The sequence below is a fragment of the Tiliqua scincoides genome, chromosome 2, assembly GCF_035046505.1.
Source record: "Tiliqua scincoides isolate rTilSci1 chromosome 2, rTilSci1.hap2, whole genome shotgun sequence".
NCBI classification, from domain to species: domain Eukaryota; kingdom Metazoa; phylum Chordata; class Lepidosauria; order Squamata; family Scincidae; genus Tiliqua; species Tiliqua scincoides.
In genome coordinates, this window is record NC_089822.1 from 231,120,079 (window position 1) to 231,140,108 (window position 20,030).

At 40.5% G+C, this 20,030-nt stretch overlaps 1 protein-coding gene across 1 annotated transcript in view; it reads left to right on the forward strand.

Moving 5' to 3' along the window:
* SUMF1 (sulfatase modifying factor 1) overlaps positions 1–20,030 on the forward strand; it is an 83,052-nt gene that overhangs the window by 44,371 nt on the left and 18,651 nt on the right. Inside the window, exons 6-7 of the mRNA XM_066614923.1 lie at positions 5,562–5,676; positions 8,783–8,896. Coding sequence (XP_066471020.1) covers positions 5,562–5,676; positions 8,783–8,896 — 229 coding nt within the window. The remainder of the gene's footprint in view (positions 1–5,561; positions 5,677–8,782; positions 8,897–20,030) is intronic.

Consider the following 20,030-nt stretch of genomic DNA (forward strand, 5'->3'; position numbering starts at 1 on the left):
TCTTATCAGATGTTGTTTAAAGTAACTATGATATTTGACTTTATCATAAATCAAAAAGGCATGTGGACCAACCTGCAAATCGTGTAGTTCTAATTTTAACTCTCTAGATTTTTCGGCTTCTGCCCAATCCTTTATCCAATTTAATGCCGCTGCATAGTAATAAATTTCCCAATTTGGCATTCCGAAACCAGCTCGTTCTTTCACATCTTGTAATAATTTCATCTTTATTCTAGCTTTTTTCCCTTGCCAAATGAAATTAGCCATCATTTTATTCAAATCTTGAAAGAACACCTTTTTTAATAAAATTGGGATTGTCTGAAATAAGAATAATATTCTTGGCAGCACATTTGACTTAACTGTTGCTATTCTACCCAACAATGATAAATTTAATCCATTCCATCTTTTTATGTCTTTCTTAATCTCCATCATTAACTTTAGATAATTATTTTCCATCAACTCACTACATTTATCTGATACAGTAATTCCCAAATATTTAACTTTCTTTGTGATATTAATACCAAATTCCTGTAGTTGCTGTTTCTCTTGTTTTCTCATATTTTTCACTAATATTTTCGTTTTATCATAATTTATCCTCAATCCTGCCATTTTACCGTATTCTGTCAGATTCTCTATCAAATATTTTAAAGACTGGGTTGGATTCTCCAAGATAAAAGTGAGATCGTCTGCATAAGCTTGAATTTTAAATTCTTCATTTTGGACCTTCACTCCCACAATTCTTTCATCTCTTCTTACTATATTGTTTAATATTTCCAGAGTTATAATAAACAGTAATGGAGATAGAGGGCATCCTTGTCTTGTTCCCTGCTGGATTTCTATCATTCTTGTTATGTCACCATTTATCTTTATTCTTGCCGTTTGTTTGGTATATATCTTCTCTATAACCCTTATAAACTTTGGCCCAAAGTTCATCTGGTACATTTGTTGAATCATAAAGTTCCAATTTACTCTATCAAATGCTTTATGCGCATCTACAAAAATTAATCCTAATTTTTTCTCTGAGTGTGCCTCAAAATATTCTATTATATTAATAATAACTCTCACATTATCTTTTAAGTGTCGTTTTGGCAAGAAGCCCGTTTGATCTTGGTGTATTATTTGCAGCAGAACTCTCTTTAATCTTCCAGCCAATATTGATGCAAAAACCTTGTAGTCTGTATTCAAAAGAGAAATTGGCCTATAATTTCTAATTTCTTTCTTTTCTGTTCCTTGTTTATGTATTAACGTAATTAAAGCTTCTGTCCATGAATCTGGAATATTTCCTGTTTCCCATATATCATTAACCAGATTCTTAAATGGTAATTGTATCGTCTCTTCAAATAATTTATAATATTCTGCTGGAATGGCATCTGGTCCGGGAGATTTCTGATTTTTCTGTCTTTTGATTGCTTCTGATAGTTCTTGCATGGAAATTTTTTGATCTAAAATTAGTTTCTGTTCTGATGTCAATTTTAGCATATTGTTTTTTAATAAATAATCCATTTGCAGGTCCGGATCTACATTATATTTCTTGTATAATTGTTGAAAAAAATTTTCAATAATAAGTTTAACTTCTGAGGATTTGTATTTCTCAATTCCATTTTCATCTATCAAACTATTTATAAAGTTCCTCTGTCGTTCTTTTTTCAGTCTGTGTGCCAGCCATCTTCCAGGTTTATTAGCGTTTTCAAAATAATTCTGTTTAATTAATCTTAATTTTCTCTCCATTTCTTCCATTTGTATGATTCTGATCTCATGTTGAAGTTTCTGTATATTCGCAACTAATTCCTCTCTAGATGGATTTTCTTGGAACTCCCGCTCTTTCTTCTTTAATTTTAAGGTTAGTTCTTTGATAAGTTGGATTTCCTTCCTTTTTTTCCTTACTGAAAATTTCATCATAATTCCTCTAAAGTACGCTTTACTTGTATCCCAAATAATTTGTGGTTTCATTTCTGGATGATTATTTATTTTAAAGAACCAGCTCATTTCTTCTTTAGCTAAGTTCACAAAATCTTTATCTTTCATATCAATAACATTCAATCTCCAGAGCCCTTTCCTCCGAGATCTATTAAATTTTAAACTAATTGGATTATGATCCGCGAAGGTATTTGGTAATATTTCTGCTTCAAATGCTTCTGTTGTTGCTGTAATCCAACACATATCTATTCTTGACCATACTTTATGTCGTGTCGAAAAATAAGTATATTGCCTTTTCTCTGGATTTTGGACTCTCCATGCATCAATCAAATTAAATTCTTCTGCCATTTGTAAGAAAGATTTGGGTAGATTACCTCCTTTTTTTTTCCTTTTAACTGATCTGTCTAGGTTTATGTCAAACGTTGAGTTAAAATCACCTAACAAGATCAAGTCAAATTCATTTAGAGTAGCCAATTTTCTATGTAATTTTTCAAAAAATTTTTCACGAGAGTCATTAGGAGCATATATATTTACCACCAATAATTTCCTTTCAGCATATGTGATTTCTACTATCAATATTCTGGCATCTTCATCTGCATAAATCAATTTTGGACTCAACCAAGGTTTAACATATAAGGCTAAGCCTTTTTTCTTCCTTTTTGTTTCTGCTGTATAAAATAGTTCACCTAACTTCTTATTTTGTAAAAATTTCCAATCTTTTTTCAATATATGTGTTTCTTGAATTGCTATTAGATCTTTATGCTCTTTTTCTAACTGATGAAAAATCCTTTTTCTCTTTCGTGGTGCGTTTAATCCATTAATATTTATGGATAAAATCTCAAGTTGGGTATCTGCAGCTATCATTCTATATTTTTCCTTTTTATTTTCACTTCTCTTCTTGGTTGACATCTTTGTTGTTTAATTTTAATGGTTTCTTTCTTTTCAGATTCATCATCCTGCTCCTCTTCCTCTTCATCTTCTTCTTCCCCTTCTGCTTCTTCATCTTCTATGCTGTGGTCCAATCCTACTTCTGATTCTTTCTCTAAGGATGTTGTATCCTCTAGAGACGCTTTAATTTTTCCTCGATCATAGTTATCCTTTCTTGCATCTTTTGGTCGTTCTTGTTCCTCTTGATCTCTTTGCACCGTCTCCAAGAAGTTTCTCATTTTCATTCTTGATGTTATACTATATCTTTTCAGTTGATATGTAAAGACTAATCCTTCTGGGAGTAACCATCTATATCTAACATTCTCTCTTCTCAAAAATGATGTAAGAGTCCTATATTGTAATCTCTTTTGTCTTATGCTCCATGGTATTTCCCTTAAAATTCTCACAGGATTTCCTCCAACCATTAATGTTTTCTCCATCAGTGCTTGTTGAACCATATCTCTCACCCTTTTCTGTGTAAACTTCAACATTATTTCTCTTGGTAGATTGTGAGCTTTTGCATATACAGATCTAAGTCTATACACTGCATGTAATCCACCTTCTAAAAGTTCTGTTTCAAACTCCGTTTGTTCTCCCAACCAATGAATCATTGTTGCTCTGATATCTTCTTGTTTTTCTTCTGGATAATTCTGAACGCGGAGCATGTAGCCTGCCTGTTGAAGCTCCAGTAACATAATGCTTCTTTCCAGGACTAAATTGCGCTGATCAGCAACCTCCACGCATTGAGTGAGCTGTTCAATCTTTACCTGGTCTTTTTTTGCTTGTTCTTTCATCTTATTGATCTCTATCTGGTTTCTATTGACCTTTTTACGTGTTTCCTTCGCCATCTCATCCATCTCCTTCAGTTTAAATGATAACTGGTCTAGTTTCTCAGTCAAATTTTTATCTAGATTAGAGATCTGTGTTTTCATCTGTCTGGACTCTTCGCGGATCTCTCTGAGAACATCCATAATTCCTGCTTGGTCCTCTTTCTTTCTTTCTGTACTCTTCTCAAGGGTTAACATTGTCTGAATGGAAGTACTGGTATTTGGTGAGGCTTTCTGAGCTTTTAAAGACTGTTTCCTAGAATATTCCATTGTACATTGAGATAAATAAAAAATAGACAGGGCATCCAAAATAATATATCCCTACAAAATAATTTCAATTGCTCTTATACCAATAACTACCATGTCAATTCCATAAATCAAAATCTCATTAAAGCTTACAATATTGATTTCTCAGCATTAACACTCATTAATCTCCAACACAGACAGTCTTTTTAGCATTCCTTCATCCAGAGTCTTCTTAAAGGAGACACACATACACACACACAAAAAAAATCAGTTATATTTTTTTCCACTAGATGTCTCTCTACTTCATGGTATCCTTATCCAGTGTTTGAAATGTCCCTTACAGTCTGTAGATTATTTTTCCTTACTTATTGATTGCAGCTTAAAAAGGCAGCAATGCCATCTCAGCAGGTCGCTCTGAATTTCCCAAAGTTGTTGTTTCCTTAATTAGTCTTATCTTTAGTCTTTCAAATTGTAAATCACAGCGTCTTTGATGCGGGTTTCTGAGGGAACGCCATCTCTTCAGCTCCTCCTCTCTCCACCAAGGACAAATTCCCTCAGTCTATTAAGCAACTGTATCTTCTAAATAACCCGGTCTTCAAAGACATCAAACTGGGAGATTACTCACTCCTTGACTGAAGAGTTGAGAAACGGCCCCAAACGTTTTTTCTCTTCCTTCGGAGCTGCAGTCCCAGCGATAGGGGGAAAAAGAGGGGAGAAACCAGGCTGCCTCTGCCAGAAATGGCTGACAGAGTTCCTTCGATTTGTTGCTATGAAGACAGGCTTTGCCCCGCTCCTAGGGTTGCTTTCCCCAAGAGTTAGCTGGCCTCCAGTCTCAAGCACTTTCCTGGCCTCTCCTAGCCAGAAAAAGCCCCCCCCAAATCCTTGGAGGAGTTTACAAATCAGAAGGACCGACGGAGCTCTAAAAGCTGTGTCTTGTTGCCTGGGCTGTAGCTCCTCCCCCGACCTCCAGTACTTTTAACTAATATCCTGTATCTGATATAAAATCCCTGTATTTAATCCCACATCACATCTCTGATTCTCAGAACAACACTGACCAGGTTCAGACACCAAGCGAACCCATGATGAAACCTTAGTTTTAGGATTATTGTCATTGGCCTTGGCCTCACACCCTACGTGAACAGTAGGATGAAATGTTTGAAAACAGGGATTAGTCATTGCCTGAACGTAGCAAGTATCAGTTGTTTTTAACCACAGTTTGTTAACAAGTCAGGATCGTTAACCAGGATTCCAAACCAGGATTCAATCCTCTGGTGTAAACTGTGCAGCAATGTGTACAATCTTGGAAGCACCGTTTTCCTTTTCCTTTATGTATAGGATTTGGATGTAATTTTTGTGCAGGCTCAGCAACGTGGTTCTTCAATGTGTGTTCTTGTCATGCTGCATTATGAAACTGCCATATAAGTACATGATGCTGAGTACATATTTCCCCCCCCCCTTTTTTTAAAAAAAAGGAAAGCATCTGTATGTGTGCAACTTTGGCAGCTCCATTCCAAGTGATATGTAAAAATAACTTTTTTGAAACTTCTAGCCACTCACGCCTCTCGTCTTTGATCCTTCTGTTGAGTCCAAGCCAGAATCAGCCTTCTGTTGCCTTGGATCAAATTTGCCGGCACTTTCTTTTAACAGACTCTTTCCCTGGGGGAACAAGCTTCATCCAAGAGGTCAGCATTATGCTAATATCTGGCAGGGAGAATTCCCATCAAGTAATACTGGGGAAGACGGCTACAAAGGAACCTCACCTGTAAGTATGTGTGAAGTGGTCTGCCAGCTCCCTCACAACTTGGGGGTTAACATCCCCCAAGCCAATTTGAGGTTAAAGCTCTACACAGACTAGGGCACATTGTGGCAAGGCAATGCTCCTGTGTTGTTGGTTTTCTTCTCTGCCTGCTAACAGCTCAATAAAAGAAAGAGAGACACATTTCTCCTGTCATTTCTAAGGCCTGGTGCAAATAGAATGCTGCTGTGCTCTTAACCATGGTTAAGATATTTGGGGTGGGTTGCAGAATATGGTCTACCATCCCCTCTGCATATTCTTCTTCCCTTCTTTTGTCAGCACTAGCCACAGTGCATGTAGTATTATGTTTACAATAGCACTAACCATGATAATTAAATGGACACCCTGACCAAACCTACAGCAGTAGATATGAATACTGAAGAGGTATGAATTACCTCATACCTCCTGTGTGTTCCTGTGTCTTTTAAAAGTACTGAAAGGCTGGAGAGCCCTGACATGTGCATATAATTGTGATTGCTTTGAAATATCCAGTATATAGCACAGTACTTAGCTTCCAGCAGTAGCCAGTCTGAAGCTCACAGTCGGGATGTGTTGAGAGTAGCCAATCATTGTTGTGTGTCACCAGCCGAGGCTTACTTTCTCTGAAAATTGAGGTTCCATTTTGGCTTTAATTACTAATAGCGATTGATCAGTTAACAGTTACATAAATGTCCCCAAACAGGAGAAAGTGGCAGGGATGTGGAAAAGAGCATTCTTTCAAGGCTAGGAGGAGAAACATGACATTTCCTGATTATTTCACCAGTTTGTACTATAAACAGAGCTTATTAGAAGTTGATTTCTGAGAGTTAAATCCTCTTTATATTTTAGTTAATGGGGTGGGGGAGGAAGCTGAGCAAGTGAAGACTTTGGGAAGGACATTATTGTCTCCCACTGGACTGAGGCCAGTAAATTCAGATTACTTTTGAAGTCTTGCAGCATCCAAATTTCTCGTAGATCTCTTAAAGTCATGCCGGAGGAGGGGGAATGTGAAAAAAAAGTTTCCTTCTTTTTGTGACAAAAGTGTTGTATTGAGAAAATCCTTTTACAGACCTAGCAGAGCTTTCATTGTAAACCGAGCCTGCCTCATTTTTCTTAGGCGTACAGACAAATTATTAACCAACTGAAGATGAAAAATTCATAGCAGCCAGGATAATGGACTAGTTCTGGCACATCTTTAAGAGAAAAGCAATTATAGGTAGAGATGAAGGGATATATTTAAGCTTCAGGTGAGAGGAAGTGGAGCTTCAGCATAAGAGCAAGTAAAGTATAAAGTCACAATACCTTTGGAATTATAAACAGATTTTCTAAAATGTATGACTTGCTTTTCTTTTTGTACACAGGCAATAATTGTATGTATTCATAGGTGTATACTAAGAGTTTCAAGATAAAAGCATCAGTTGAAATGGCTTTTATCATTTTTATATAGTGATCTTGGGTAAAGATCCTTTGGGTGAGAGTACAAACTCATATGGCCTCATAAATGCAAGGTGTTGGAACACTAGTGTTTTTCAGAGTTTGGTAACTGTGAATCCTTTCACATGACTGTTCACCATGTGAAACTTGATAGACAAAAATCACAGTGTGGTGACTCTTCTACCTAAAAAATGGTCCTACTTATCAATGTTTAGTTTGAATGCAGAAAGAGAGCAAATTGTGGAAAAGCTGAGAGATTCTTTTCAGCGTACTTGGTGGCAAATACAAAGTGCATGTGGGATGTAACCCTCTGGCTATGTGCATTGATTGGAGCCTAATTCACATTAATTTGTAAATAGCGTGGGATACTTATGTGTTAGAAACATCCTGCTATCTGCCCACTCTACAAGGCGGAAATTTATTGTCTTGAAGCAAATCAATCTCACTGGCACAAATGTCAGGGTTTGGAAACAGGCATACCTATAAGCGGAAAAGGAAAAAATCCCTGAGAACAAGTTGCAATCTATGATGATGATGTGTTTTATGTATTTAGTGAGAAAAATGTCAAGGTTGTTTTGTTTTTGTTTTTGCAATCAAGTTATTTTGCTGCAACAAAATGCATGGACAAAAATCTTCATCAGAATTGTCTCCTTGTTCATAAGCTTCTGTGTTCTAATGTTTAACTTGGTGGCTTTGCTGCAGCAGCAAAAAGTGCACTAAATTCTTTCGAAGAGAGGATCAATTGTTCAGATGCTCCAATTTTGGCCCATAAGGGAGCCTTAAGACAGAATAAGCACACCTTTGGACAAGTCAGGGTAGTAGAACCTGGATGAGTGAGGAAACAGGAATCTGATGAAGAAAGAAAACTGCAAGATAACAGATAACAAGGTCATGGAAAGTCGGTTAACAGTTTAGGCAGAATGAATGAATTAATTGGGGCAGAGGAGAAACAGACAGACAGACAATAAATTATTTAATAAAGAATAGAAGCCAATCACATTCCCCTGGAACCAAGACTCTTCCTAGAGGTAGGAACATAGTCATGTTCAAATGTTTAAAACAGTAGTTTCCAAACCTTTGTGATTGGCAGCTCCCTTAACGTACTGGGCCATTAGGACTACAGTCCTATACATTGTATAGAATACCAAGTTTTTCAAGCAGATTCCGTAGCTCCCATAGCTGGTTTCTGCGGCTCTCCAGGGAGCCACGGCTCACAGTTCAGGAATCACTGGTTTAAACTATGTTACAACATTAGGTAGTCACTGACCATTAAATAGATGTGCTGATGCCTGGCAGAATTTAGGAAGAGGCCTATCTTTTTGTGATGTTCATTAGCAAGGACAGAAGTCGTTTTAAAATGTGTGTGTATGTATATAAGTTTTAAAATTACTCTGCCTTCTAGCTTTCATGAAGGCCCCAAGTTGGTACACCATTAGTTAAAATCTCAGAAAAAAATTTACTATATTAAAATAACATCTGTACTTATCCTTTTATGATTATGTAAACCACCTTGAGGAGCTAATTGGATCAAGAAAGATAAACATTAAGCAAAATGAAAAGACAATATTTATTCTCCCTTTTACTAGATCTGTTGAACACGACTCTATTCAAGTTTAATCTAGTTGTTCTAAATAAGTTTCTCTTTGTTTTCTTCTCCCAGGTAACTGCATTTCCTCCAAATGGTTATGGCTTGTACAACATTGTGGGAAATGCCTGGGAATGGACATCAGATTGGTGGACTGTTAGTCATTCTGCAAATGAGACATACAACCCAGTGAGTACCCAGTGGTATTAATAAGCAATATAGGGCCCAATCCTATCCAACTTTCTAGCACCAGTGCAGCCACAATGCAGCCCTGAGGTGAGGGAACAAATGTTCCCGTACCTTGAGGAGGCCTCAGTGAATGCTGCCCCACCACAAGGTGTAGTGCATGCCCCACTGGCACGGCTGCACCAGTACTGGAAAATAGGATAGGATTAGGCCATAGATGGCACCCATCTGCTGGTTTGCGCCCTCTCTAGTTAAACACCCATGTGGAACACTGTACTAGATATACTATATATTGCACTGGGAGACATTGCCTCTGAAAGCCATTTCCTAGTTAATGTTGATATAGGGTTTTGTAGTGGATGTGTTTTTTGGCTTAGATGTTCAAGCTGTCCATCTGCATCATTTACTGATGTTGAACTGAGAACTGACTACTGTCAAACTGTCTTTGTGTATTTAAGATGAAGTTGAAAACACAATTATGACAGGATTATTGGAAGAGTACCCTTTTTACCCCAAAGCAATGGACACCAAAAGTAGAAATGGACAGATATACTTAGTACAGTATTCATTTCTTTACACTGTTTCCCCATTCAGATAACTTTTTTCTTCCTTTTCTCTGTGCCAATTTGATACAAAGTGTGGCAGAAGGGTTTTTGAATTTAGAAGGGGTGCCTGTCAGTGACTGTTGTCTGTTACTTTTTTTAAAGATTTTCCAAGGAGTTTAGGATGATATACATGTTCCCCCCCCCCCTTATTTTTCAACTATTGTGAAAACAAGGTTAGGTAGAGAGAAAATGATTTGCATTAAGGACACCAAGTACACTTCCTAGTTAAGCAGAAAATTGACTCTCTGTCTCCCCAGTCCTAGTCTCCTAGTTATTATACCATACTCTCCCTCATCTGCAACCATTTTTTCCCTCCATGAAGAACAGGCAAAAGGGTTTCTTTCTCATAAGAACAGCCCCACTGGATCAGGGCATAGGCCCATCTAGTACAGCTTCCTGTATCTCACAGTGGCCCACCAAATGCCCCAGGGAGCATACCAGATAACAAGAGACCTCATCCTGGTGCCCTCCCTTGCATCTGGCATTCTGACATAGCCCATTTCTAAAATCAGGAGGTTGTACATGCACATCATGGCTTGTAACCCGTAATGGATTTTTCCTCCAGAAACTTGTCCAATTCCCTTTTAAAGGTGCCCAGGCCAGACGCCATCACCACATCCTGTGGCAAGGAGTTCCACAGACCAACCATACTGCTGAGTAAAGAAATATTTTCTTTTGTCTGTTCTAACTCTCCCAACACTCAATTTGAGTGGATGTCCCCTGGTTCTGGTGTTATGTGAGAGTGTAAAGAGCATCTCCCTATCCACTCTGTCCATCCCCTGCATAATTTTGTATGTCTCAATCACGTTCCCCCTCAGGCGTCTCTTTTCTAGGCTGAAGAGGCCCAAACGCCGTAGCCTTTCCTCATAAGGAACGTGCCCCAGCCCCGTAATTGTCTTAGTCACTCTCTTTTGCACCTTTCACAATTTCGTATTGTGGTTTTGTTTTAAAAAATACTTTCATAAGCCAGAACAACTAGAACCTTGATATTTTAATCATTTCTGCAAAGGAATAATTAATATTTACTTGGCACATGTTTTTATTCTACGTAATTTCAGCTCTGCATCAGTGTTCCTTTCTTGTCAGTCTCCTGGAAAGTATGGCGTACTTAAACACCACCATTTCCCTCTCACCTACTGTGTCTGTAAATGACCAAAATAATTTGTGGAGGTTAAAGCAAAGTTGTTCTTCTTTCTAAAAAATTGTTTGCAAAATTGCACTTGGAAGTCCTGCAGAGAACTGGTATGGTGCAGTGCCATTGCTGTCTACCCTTTCAAACATGAGGCCTACTTTTAACTCCAGCCTACAAAAAGGAACCTATTTTTAATTCTTTTACCTTATATGCCACACTTTCCCCTTGGCATTTCATAGTCTCCGTAAACTACCCCCCCCCCTTCTACTCTGACCTTCTTTCCTCTTTTTTCCTTGGTCCTCCATCTATCACTCTGTCCTTCTTTCCTTTAAATACATCTTTTGAAAAGAAAATAGCAATAGTGCAACCCATCCTTGGTCAAGTTTTAACCCATTAACTATCAGTACTAATGGTGTAGAAGGCAACGTGTCTGGATAGTCCCAGGGAGACCCAGGTTCAATTTCTTGCTCAGCTATGTGTCCAACTGGCAACTTTGGACTAGTTACTATTCTCAGTGTAGCCTGCCTCACTGGATTGTTTTGAAGAGAAAAGGTGGGAAGGAAACCATGTTGGTCACCCTGAGCTTCTGGGAGAAGGTGTGGGATAACAATATAAAATGTAACAAGTGCCACATTTAGTGTAAGTATTAAAAGTTGTTTTTTTTTTTTTAAACTGCTTGATTTAATAACAGCACTTGGGGTATCAAATTAGGACACATTATAATGGAAAGAAATTCCCTCTGTAGAGCTACTTATATATCCCATTTTTTAACACGTAGGGAGCAAGTTTAGGAGGTGGACTGTTTTAGAAGAGATGGGGCCTTACCTATATGAGAAGCAGTCGCGTGAATGGGAGGGATCTTTAGGAGTTTGGGTATGTCATTTTAATAGGAAAAGAGCTTTATGACTGGTGTGTTTTATTAGGACTGACCTAAATTCCTTCCCCCATTTCACCATCCTGTCTGCAGGCAGCGCAATTGAGGGGCATTTGTGAAATGGGATGAAGGGGAGTGAAAGAGTGCTTATAGCTGGGAGCATTTGGCTGGCTGGCAGCCACTAATTTAATTTCTTATAAGTCTCCGTAGACAAATGCTACCTTTTTACATAGCATCAGTTCCAGAGATTTACAGGAAATGAAAATGGTGGCTGCTAGCCAGTCAGAGGTGGACAGTTGCCATAAAACTTTGATGGCAAAACTTTGATGCCATAAAACTTTGACAGTTGCCATAAAACTTTGAGTTCAGGGACACCCCTTCCCCAATAATTTGCCAAAAATTCTTCATAGAAAACTGTAAGTTAGCCTTGGTTCAAAACGGGAAGATAGAAGTATATGGTACGGAGCTTTAGGGCAATGCTGTGTCTATTGTGGGTTATTGTCTTCGTCATCCTCCTTTGCTGGGGGCGGGGAGAGATAACTCAGCACTATAAAAATCTGAGAAGGCCATCTTGATGTCAGTGTTGTTGCTAACATGTTAATGTTCATCTGAGCTCTCTTCTCTCAGGCTTTCTTCAGCAGCCTGGGTAAATGGTCCTCAGCTGCTACGTCTCTTTTGTCCCTCAACTCGGCCTTGTTACCCCAGGTTGCAGCATCCCATCCCAGCCTTGTCAATGGGTCTTTCTCAGGGACAGGAAAGCTCTGGCTAGTCATGTATTCCTTGGGCCACCAATTTCTTTCCTCTGACCTTTTCTCCATGTCTCCTTTCTATCCCCAACCTCACAATTCTTCTGTCACCTCCTAGCTCTGTATCCAGGCTTCTTCCCTTCTCCTATCACCACTTCTTCCCTCCTTCAGAGCCCATCCTATGGGCTGTTACCACTCAAGTCCTACCCTCCTCTGGCTGTCACCTCCTGCCCTGGTCTGGCAGGATCATCTTGTGGCCTGATGGTGCTTCCAGGCTATATAATTGTGGGGCACCACAGACCACTGGGATTAATAAACGTGATATTTCTAGTTCTAGTTTGAGTATTCAGTTAATTTGGAGGGAAAGGCAAGATGTAAATCAGATACATTTGTTTATAGAGGATTGAGGTTTTGTTTTTTCAAAAATTCACAGAATGGACTTTGACTCTAGTAATGGACTTAGGAGCGAGAGAGGAGGCCGTAATTGAATGGTAGAGCACACGTTCTGCATGTATAAAGTTCCAGGTTGAGTCTGTGGCATCTCCAGATAAAAAGCATCTTGGGTGGAAGTGTCTGGAGCTAAGGAGAGCCTGCCTGCCAAATTCTTGAGTTTGAGGAGCTAACAGTATGAGGTAGCTTCACTTGTCCAAAACATTGAGATGATCTCCTGTATGCCATTTTCTGAGCCCTGCCTGCTGCACAAACCTATCAGCCCAGTAGAGCCAAGGGGTGAAGTTGGCAGCAAGTGGCTTTTTTTCAGGAGAAACATTTTGCTGTGAAGCCCTCTTTCAGAATGAATGATGGTCTGATTCTAAGATGAAAGAGGGACTAAGCAGTTGTAAAAGCATGTAAAGAAAAACCATCTAGACATCTGTCTAGAGGAGGGAAGATTTGCTGCCTTAATTCCTGATATGTTTCAAGGGATTTTTTTTCCAAGGGTTAGAGTTTAACATTCATTCATGAAGACAGTCTGAATCTCACACAACCAGAAGTCTTATCAACTTGTTTAATTCACAGGTTAGAATCTGCTCCTCTTTGTCAGCCATTCTAATTGGAAAGATTTGAGTTATCTTTTAAAGAGTGGCTTTCAGAAAGGAAAAGATTGTAACTGCTTTGAATTATAAATAACAGCTTCTAGCTCATTGAGATTGACTCTTTTCAGTTATCTTTCATGGGTGAATTTTTGATTTGCAAAGTCTTTGTTGTTGGCATCCTTCAGTCTCGGAAGACTGTGGTATCGCGCTCTGAATGGTGGTTCCTCTCCAGTGCGCGAAGCCTGGGTAAAGTAGATATGGAGGATAGACTGTTTCCCGTGCAGCAAATCCCCCCTCTCCACATCGCTGAAATGGCCCAATGGAAAGGCAGAGCCCAATACGGTTGGTTCCAGTGGCGTCGCAGGAGTTGCCAGAACGTGACTGTGTTCAGCCATGAACTGCCTCAGGGACTCCAGCTCCGGATTTGCCTCGAGGTTGACTCCTGAAGCCTTTTCCATAACTGGATGTAGCCACAAGGCAGTGGAGGTTTGGGATCAGAGTTTTCCTTCTCTCAGATGAGCTGCCTTCCCAGGCTGACGAGTCCCATCTACCCGGTGGCTGTTTAGTTGCCTCTTACGACAAGTGCAGCCAAACTGAGGGCCTATTCTTATCCCCATCCCCCAAGTCTTAGTCTTTGCAATAATTGCTTTCAAAATGCATTGGGAATGGAGGATGTGGTGTACTTTTCTCACGCTCCAGTAGGTCCAGGAAGATCTAGACTTGCTGTTCCCTTTGAGGGCTAAGTTTTGATAGATCCCCCCCCTTACTTAGGCAAGATACCAAGTAGGTTGTAATCAGACTTTTCATCATTAATCATTGGCATACTTCAGTCTCGGGAGACTCTGGTATCGCGCTCTGAAAAGTGGTTCTGGAACAGCATCTAGTGTGGCTGAAAAGGCCAATTTGGGAGTGACAAACCCTTCCACACTGGGAGCAAATGTAGTCTGTCCCTGGTGTGTCTCCCAGGCCATGGGCCTGCCTTCTTTGCCTCAGTCTGTTGGGCAAGTGCCTCTTCAAACTGGGAGAGGCCATGCTGCACAGCCTGCCTCCAGGCGGGACGCTCAGAGGCCAAAGTTTCCCACCTGTTGAGGTCCACTCCTAAGGCCTTCAGATCCCTCTTGCAGATGTCCTTGTATCGCGGCTGTGGTCTACCTGTAGGGCGCTTTCCCTGCACGAGTTCTCCATAGAGGAGATCCTTTGGGATCCGGCCATCATCCATTCTCACGACATGACGAAGCCAACACAGGTGTTTCTGTTTCAGCAGTGCATAGATGCTAGGGATTCTAGCTTGTTCCAGGACTGTGTTGTTTGGAACTTTGTCCTGCCAGGTGATGCTGAGAATGCGTCGGAGGCAGCGCATGTGGAAAGTGTTCAGTTTCCTCTCCTGTTGTGAGCGAAGAGTCCATGACTCGCTGCAGTACAGAAGTGTACTCAGGACGCAAGCTCTGTAGACCTGGATCTTGGTATGTTCCGTCAGCTTCTTGTTGGACCAGACTCTCTTTGTGAGTCTGGAAAACGTGGTAGCTGCTTACCAGTGCGTTTGTTTAACTCGATATCAAGCGAAGGAGTGTCAGAGCTCGTTGAGCCAAGGTGCACAACATCATGGACAACCTCCAGTTCATGCGCAGAGATTTATAAGGAATACAATTGTATATCTCACTCCCCTCCTGTCCCCAAATTCCTCTTTAGAGGGTGTGAAGTTTCTGCAGGTCAACCAGCTTGGAAAATCTTGCAAAACGGGAAAGTTTAATGATCCATCAAATAAAAAAAGGCACTCAATAGTTGTTTTGTAAGTGCTTGATCTTCAAATCTCCAAAACACAATTCCTCTGAACTAGTAAATACACATTCTCCAAGTACTGTAGTACAAATAAACAAGAATACTTCATTGCTACAATTGAAGTTGTTTTTGTAATGCCTTCTATTTTTATGCTGAGATGAAGGCATAACTGAACTGAGGAATTAAAGAAGTACGTGTGTTCTTGTGCATCATCTTGAACAGTAGCTTTGAAAGGGCACATGCTTGCCTTGTCCTTTTATTTTAAAACACAGCTGTGCAAATACGGAAATATTTTCCAAATTCCGTGTACCTCAGGGAGTATCTCTCCTGCATTCAAAAGCCTTTTCTTCCATTATTACCCTTGAGTTTCCTTCTGCCTGGTGTTGCACTGCCCCCCCTTACAGACTGGTTTTCCCCTCTTGACACTTGGCTGTCCTTTAGTAGCCTTAGAATACGTAGAAATACCATAAAATAAGTACTTCTGATACTGTATAGCATCGATTATCAACCTCTTTCATGTCATGGCACATCGACAAGGTGTTAAAATTGTCAAGGCACACCATCATTTTTTTGACAATTGAGAAGGCACACCATGCTGCTGGTGGGGGGCTCACAGCCCCCAAATGACTCTACTAATAAATGACCCTCCTCTCAAGTTTCGTGGCACACCTGCAAACCATTGTGGCACACTGGTTGAAAATTGCTGGTGTATGGCCACAAAACTCACTATCTTTGCCTAGCAGTACTAAGTATGCTGGCTGGTTCTGTGTTCAATATTACTATAATACGGAATGGCATTTAGTAGTATTATCATTTTAATAGATATGATCATGGCTCATTCATTCTGTTGTTAATGCTTGGTATTGTTGTATTAATTAACAACAAGATAAAATAAAAAAGATATACATGAAAACATTGAAAATTAACATGACCTGGAGAAATGGTAGCATTTAGCTTGTTTCTTTATCATTCGGTTCTGCGCATAGCGTTGCTTTGGTATCTTGTGTTTTCCAATAATCTGTGCAACTGAGGTTGAGTGAAAAAGCAGCTTTCTCTATCAGTAGAAAGCCAAGAGATTGTTCCCATTGGCTGCAGTGGTGCGGGTTTAATGCTACCATTGTGTGGGTGCATGTGTGTGAAAGAAAGGAAGAACTGAATGACGTCGGCTCCTGTTTTGTCAACTGTAACTTGAGGCGAAGCAGCCAAACATGACTGCCATAAATGTAGTGTGCTTCTTTGCCCAGAGATGGCCTTTTAGTTTCAGCTTTTTATTCTTGGAAAAGCACTGTTGCTGTGCAAAATTGTGTGCCGCTCAGCACCTAAAGCCTAATTTGCTGCACCACAGCAAGTTGAGCCCTTCCAGTTTTTGCATGTGGAAAGTTAAAGATAAATATTTTTTAAATGCATTTTTGATGCCTTCATAAGCTTAATAGATGTGGACCATTTTAGTGTTTAAAGGAGCACTTGTGAAACAAGCTTTTTACAGTTCGAATGAGACCTGCATTACTTTGATTCTGTCTTCGCATATGGCACACCACCTGATTTCCATATTTAATCATGGCCTTTTCTAGGCTGTAGAAGGAGATAACCACCTCTAGGCTGTGTCTACCTTCCCATCCTCTGTTCTGTAAACTTCTCTTACTTTCCTCTCACAAGTCACTTGTGCTGCCCCGGGGGTATCGCAAACATGCAGTAAGGCACATTTGCACTGACTTTAGAGTTGGGGAGGCCAGCGCAAGGAGTTGTGGATTCTGCACTGGATCCAGGTCAGGCAGGATAAGTTTTTGTCGGCCAATGCAGGGGTCGGGGGGGGGGGCCTTGGGAGGGCGAGGAGGTGGCGTTTCAGGGTGGGAGGGGGTGGGAGACAGGTGTTCCGTGGGGCGGGCAAAAGGCGGGGCCAGGATTCGGCAGTTATGCTGGATTCTGACCCTGTTCCCAGGCGGGACAAAGCAACTTGTGGCTGCTCTATTCTATTCAGATTTGTGCCACCTCAGGTGGCGCAGGTCAGAGTAGACCCATTGGGGCCAGTGCAGTTCAACAAAGGGTAAGGGTTTCTGATGCAGCTGCACGGATGCAGCTGCCATGCTGTCCCAAGATGAAGGAACAAACATTCCTTTTCCTTGAGGAGGCCTCCATGAGTGCCTCCCCTCTCCATGCAAGATGCATGGCACAGCTGCACTGGTGCTGGAAAGTTAGTTGGTACTAGGCTGTTAAACTGCATTTAATTCTTGTGTTAGAGACTCCTCAATCTCTGGTAGTGATTGTCTCTTCAGGCTATTTATTTAGTCTAGATTTTTAGTCCAGAATCATTTATTTCAGTTGGCCAAACCTGCTTTCTTTTACCCACTGAACATTGTTAACATCTCCTATGTCATATCCCTGTCTCTTTCTCAATTCCATGCCCTGAGTATTTCCCACTTTGAGTACTGCCACTTTCTCCTTACTGGCCTTTCTTTTGGTCTCCTTGTTCGGTACGGAACTCTGCTGACAGGATTCTCCATCTTGCTTGCTGTTGTGACCACACAGCCATTCCTCACTTTTGCTTCTTGCTCCACTCTGTCTTGAATTTAATTAGAAAATTGTTGCTTCATATCTCATTGAGCCCCTTCTTCTTTTGTCTTCTCCTGTCACTTTCTTTGTCCTAGAATGGGCTCCTCTGCAATATCTATTTTCAAGTCTTTCTTTTGCATCCATTTTTCCCATTTAGCCCTTCCACAGCTCCTTTTCTCTCAGGATTAGTAAATCCTTCAGTATCACTGTATTTACAGTGTGCATTTAACTTCTGTCCCTCCCTATTTTCCTCTCCCTTTTTTGACCTAGATTGTAATGCCCTTTCTGGGAAGGGATCTGTTTTTGGTTCTGTGCTTTGCATTGTGCCAAGCTGGCACTCTTCAAGTCATTAATACTGGTATATAATGGTATGCAATTGGAAGCTCTCCGGGAGGTGCCACAACAATCCAGATGGGAACATTAGCTGTCCCAGAGCAAGCTAGGCTGACTTCAGGCTTTCATTGTGAGTGCTCAGAGCAAGCAGAGACATTCAAGCACAAGCAAATATTAGCTTTTTCATGACCTTAAGCTGTATATAAACTTAGGTGGGAACTTAATTCTTATTCTGCTATTACAATATCACAGTCTTTCTCCCCTCCACCATTGGAAAAGTACTTTTGCTGACATTTTAACTTCTGAGCAGCTAAGAGTGATAGCTACTATCCTGTGAAAACCACCACACTGCCATCAATGGTGACCAAGGCTGATGCTGGAAAAAAAGAAACAAAAACAAGGAATCCTGATACCTTCTGTGCCATCGCAACAGCTCAGCTCAGTTATCAAAGACAGTGGCTTGCATTTGCCTTGTGACCTTTGTTCAAAGTTCTGGGACTGTTTTACAAGTCAACTGTTGCATTTCAATCTGCTTAATCTGTGCTTTAATTTGACACTTTATTCACCTCTCATTCAGCCATAGTAGATACACCATTTCATTAGTTTGGTATTTGCACAATACACAAAACCTGAAACATTTTGAGCACTATATACAACAATGACTACTGCCTCCTGTGTTCTCTTGTATTTTCTAAAACAGCATTTCTCAAATTGTGGTCACAACCTGATTTCTGGTGGGTCATGGAATGCTAACTGGAACCACCAACTTTTCTGGGTTGCACATTTTTTTAATGTGGAAAAGTCTGCTTCTGGAGCGCGTTCTAACTGACTAGCATGTTTTTGTAAGCGAGACCATGACGCAACTCAGCCCAAGGTGTGTCAAAGGCCACCAAGCAAAGCATTGGTGCTCTGTGTGTAAGAACCTTGTGCTGTTACATCTGCATGCACAAACCCCTTATGCAAAGAGAAGGATACCTTAGGATACAATCCAAAGTAAATTGTGATGTGAAGCAGAATAAATAGTAGCCAAAGGAACTGTTACGACATATACAGCAAATGCCTCCTCTATATCAGTATTCAGTCTTAATGAACTTATCATGTAGTGCCATACTCCACCCTCCCATCCCCCAATACTTGAATAGCTACTAGGGATTAAAACTGAAGCAAAGAGCCAAACTAGATGAGCTGTGGAGTATTGGAAATTTTCCCTAGTGGAGCTAATAGCAGTTTATATACCTCCCCCCTGCCCACCATATGCTGCAGTTCATTCTGGGAGCTGGTATAGTGTAGTTGCTAAAAGACTGAACTATGAATTGGGACTTTCCCTCATTCATTTCTAAGATGGATGATGGTGATATGTGTATATAGTTTTAAGCCACCTTGACTGTTGCTTTAATGGGATTGAAAGGCAGCAAAAAAAGTTTTAAATACATATTGTTAGAATTGATCCACATAAAGAGAGGAGATTCAATCTCAGATCTCCAGCTGTTTGTTAGTTTGGCTCAAAATACCTCAAGCTGCAACTGGAGAGCCTCGGAAGACCACCTTGAACACAACTGGAAGACACTTCTGGTTTGTGCCCTTGGTATCTATGGAGGATCTGTTCCAGGACCCCTGTGGATACCTAATTACACAGATAATAAAAACTGTGTAAGGGGAGAGGGGCTGTGCCCACAAACTGGAAGTGTCTTTCAGTCCCATCCAGGAGGTCTTCTGAGGCCCTCCAGCTGCGGGCTTGGCATCCATGGATATTCAAATCCACTGATGCCCGGCCCACAGATAAGGAGGGCCCGCTGTACTTATTTTTATATCTGGCTATGTATTTGCATGAGGCACTTTGAATGTTATGTACTACATTGTACCACATGAATTGTACTACATTATGGTAGTACACTATGGTGGTCCAACTGTGAAACTGCCAATCAGATGGGGAAAGCTAAAAAATGAGCCACAGAAGTCTAATGAGGACAAAAAAAAAACTTTGAGAAATATGCAGCCAAATTGGAGCAGCCAAAATGGAGCAGGTTCAGAGGACAGCGACTGGAGAACAAGCCCTATGAAAAAAGGTTGAAGGAACTTTGTAT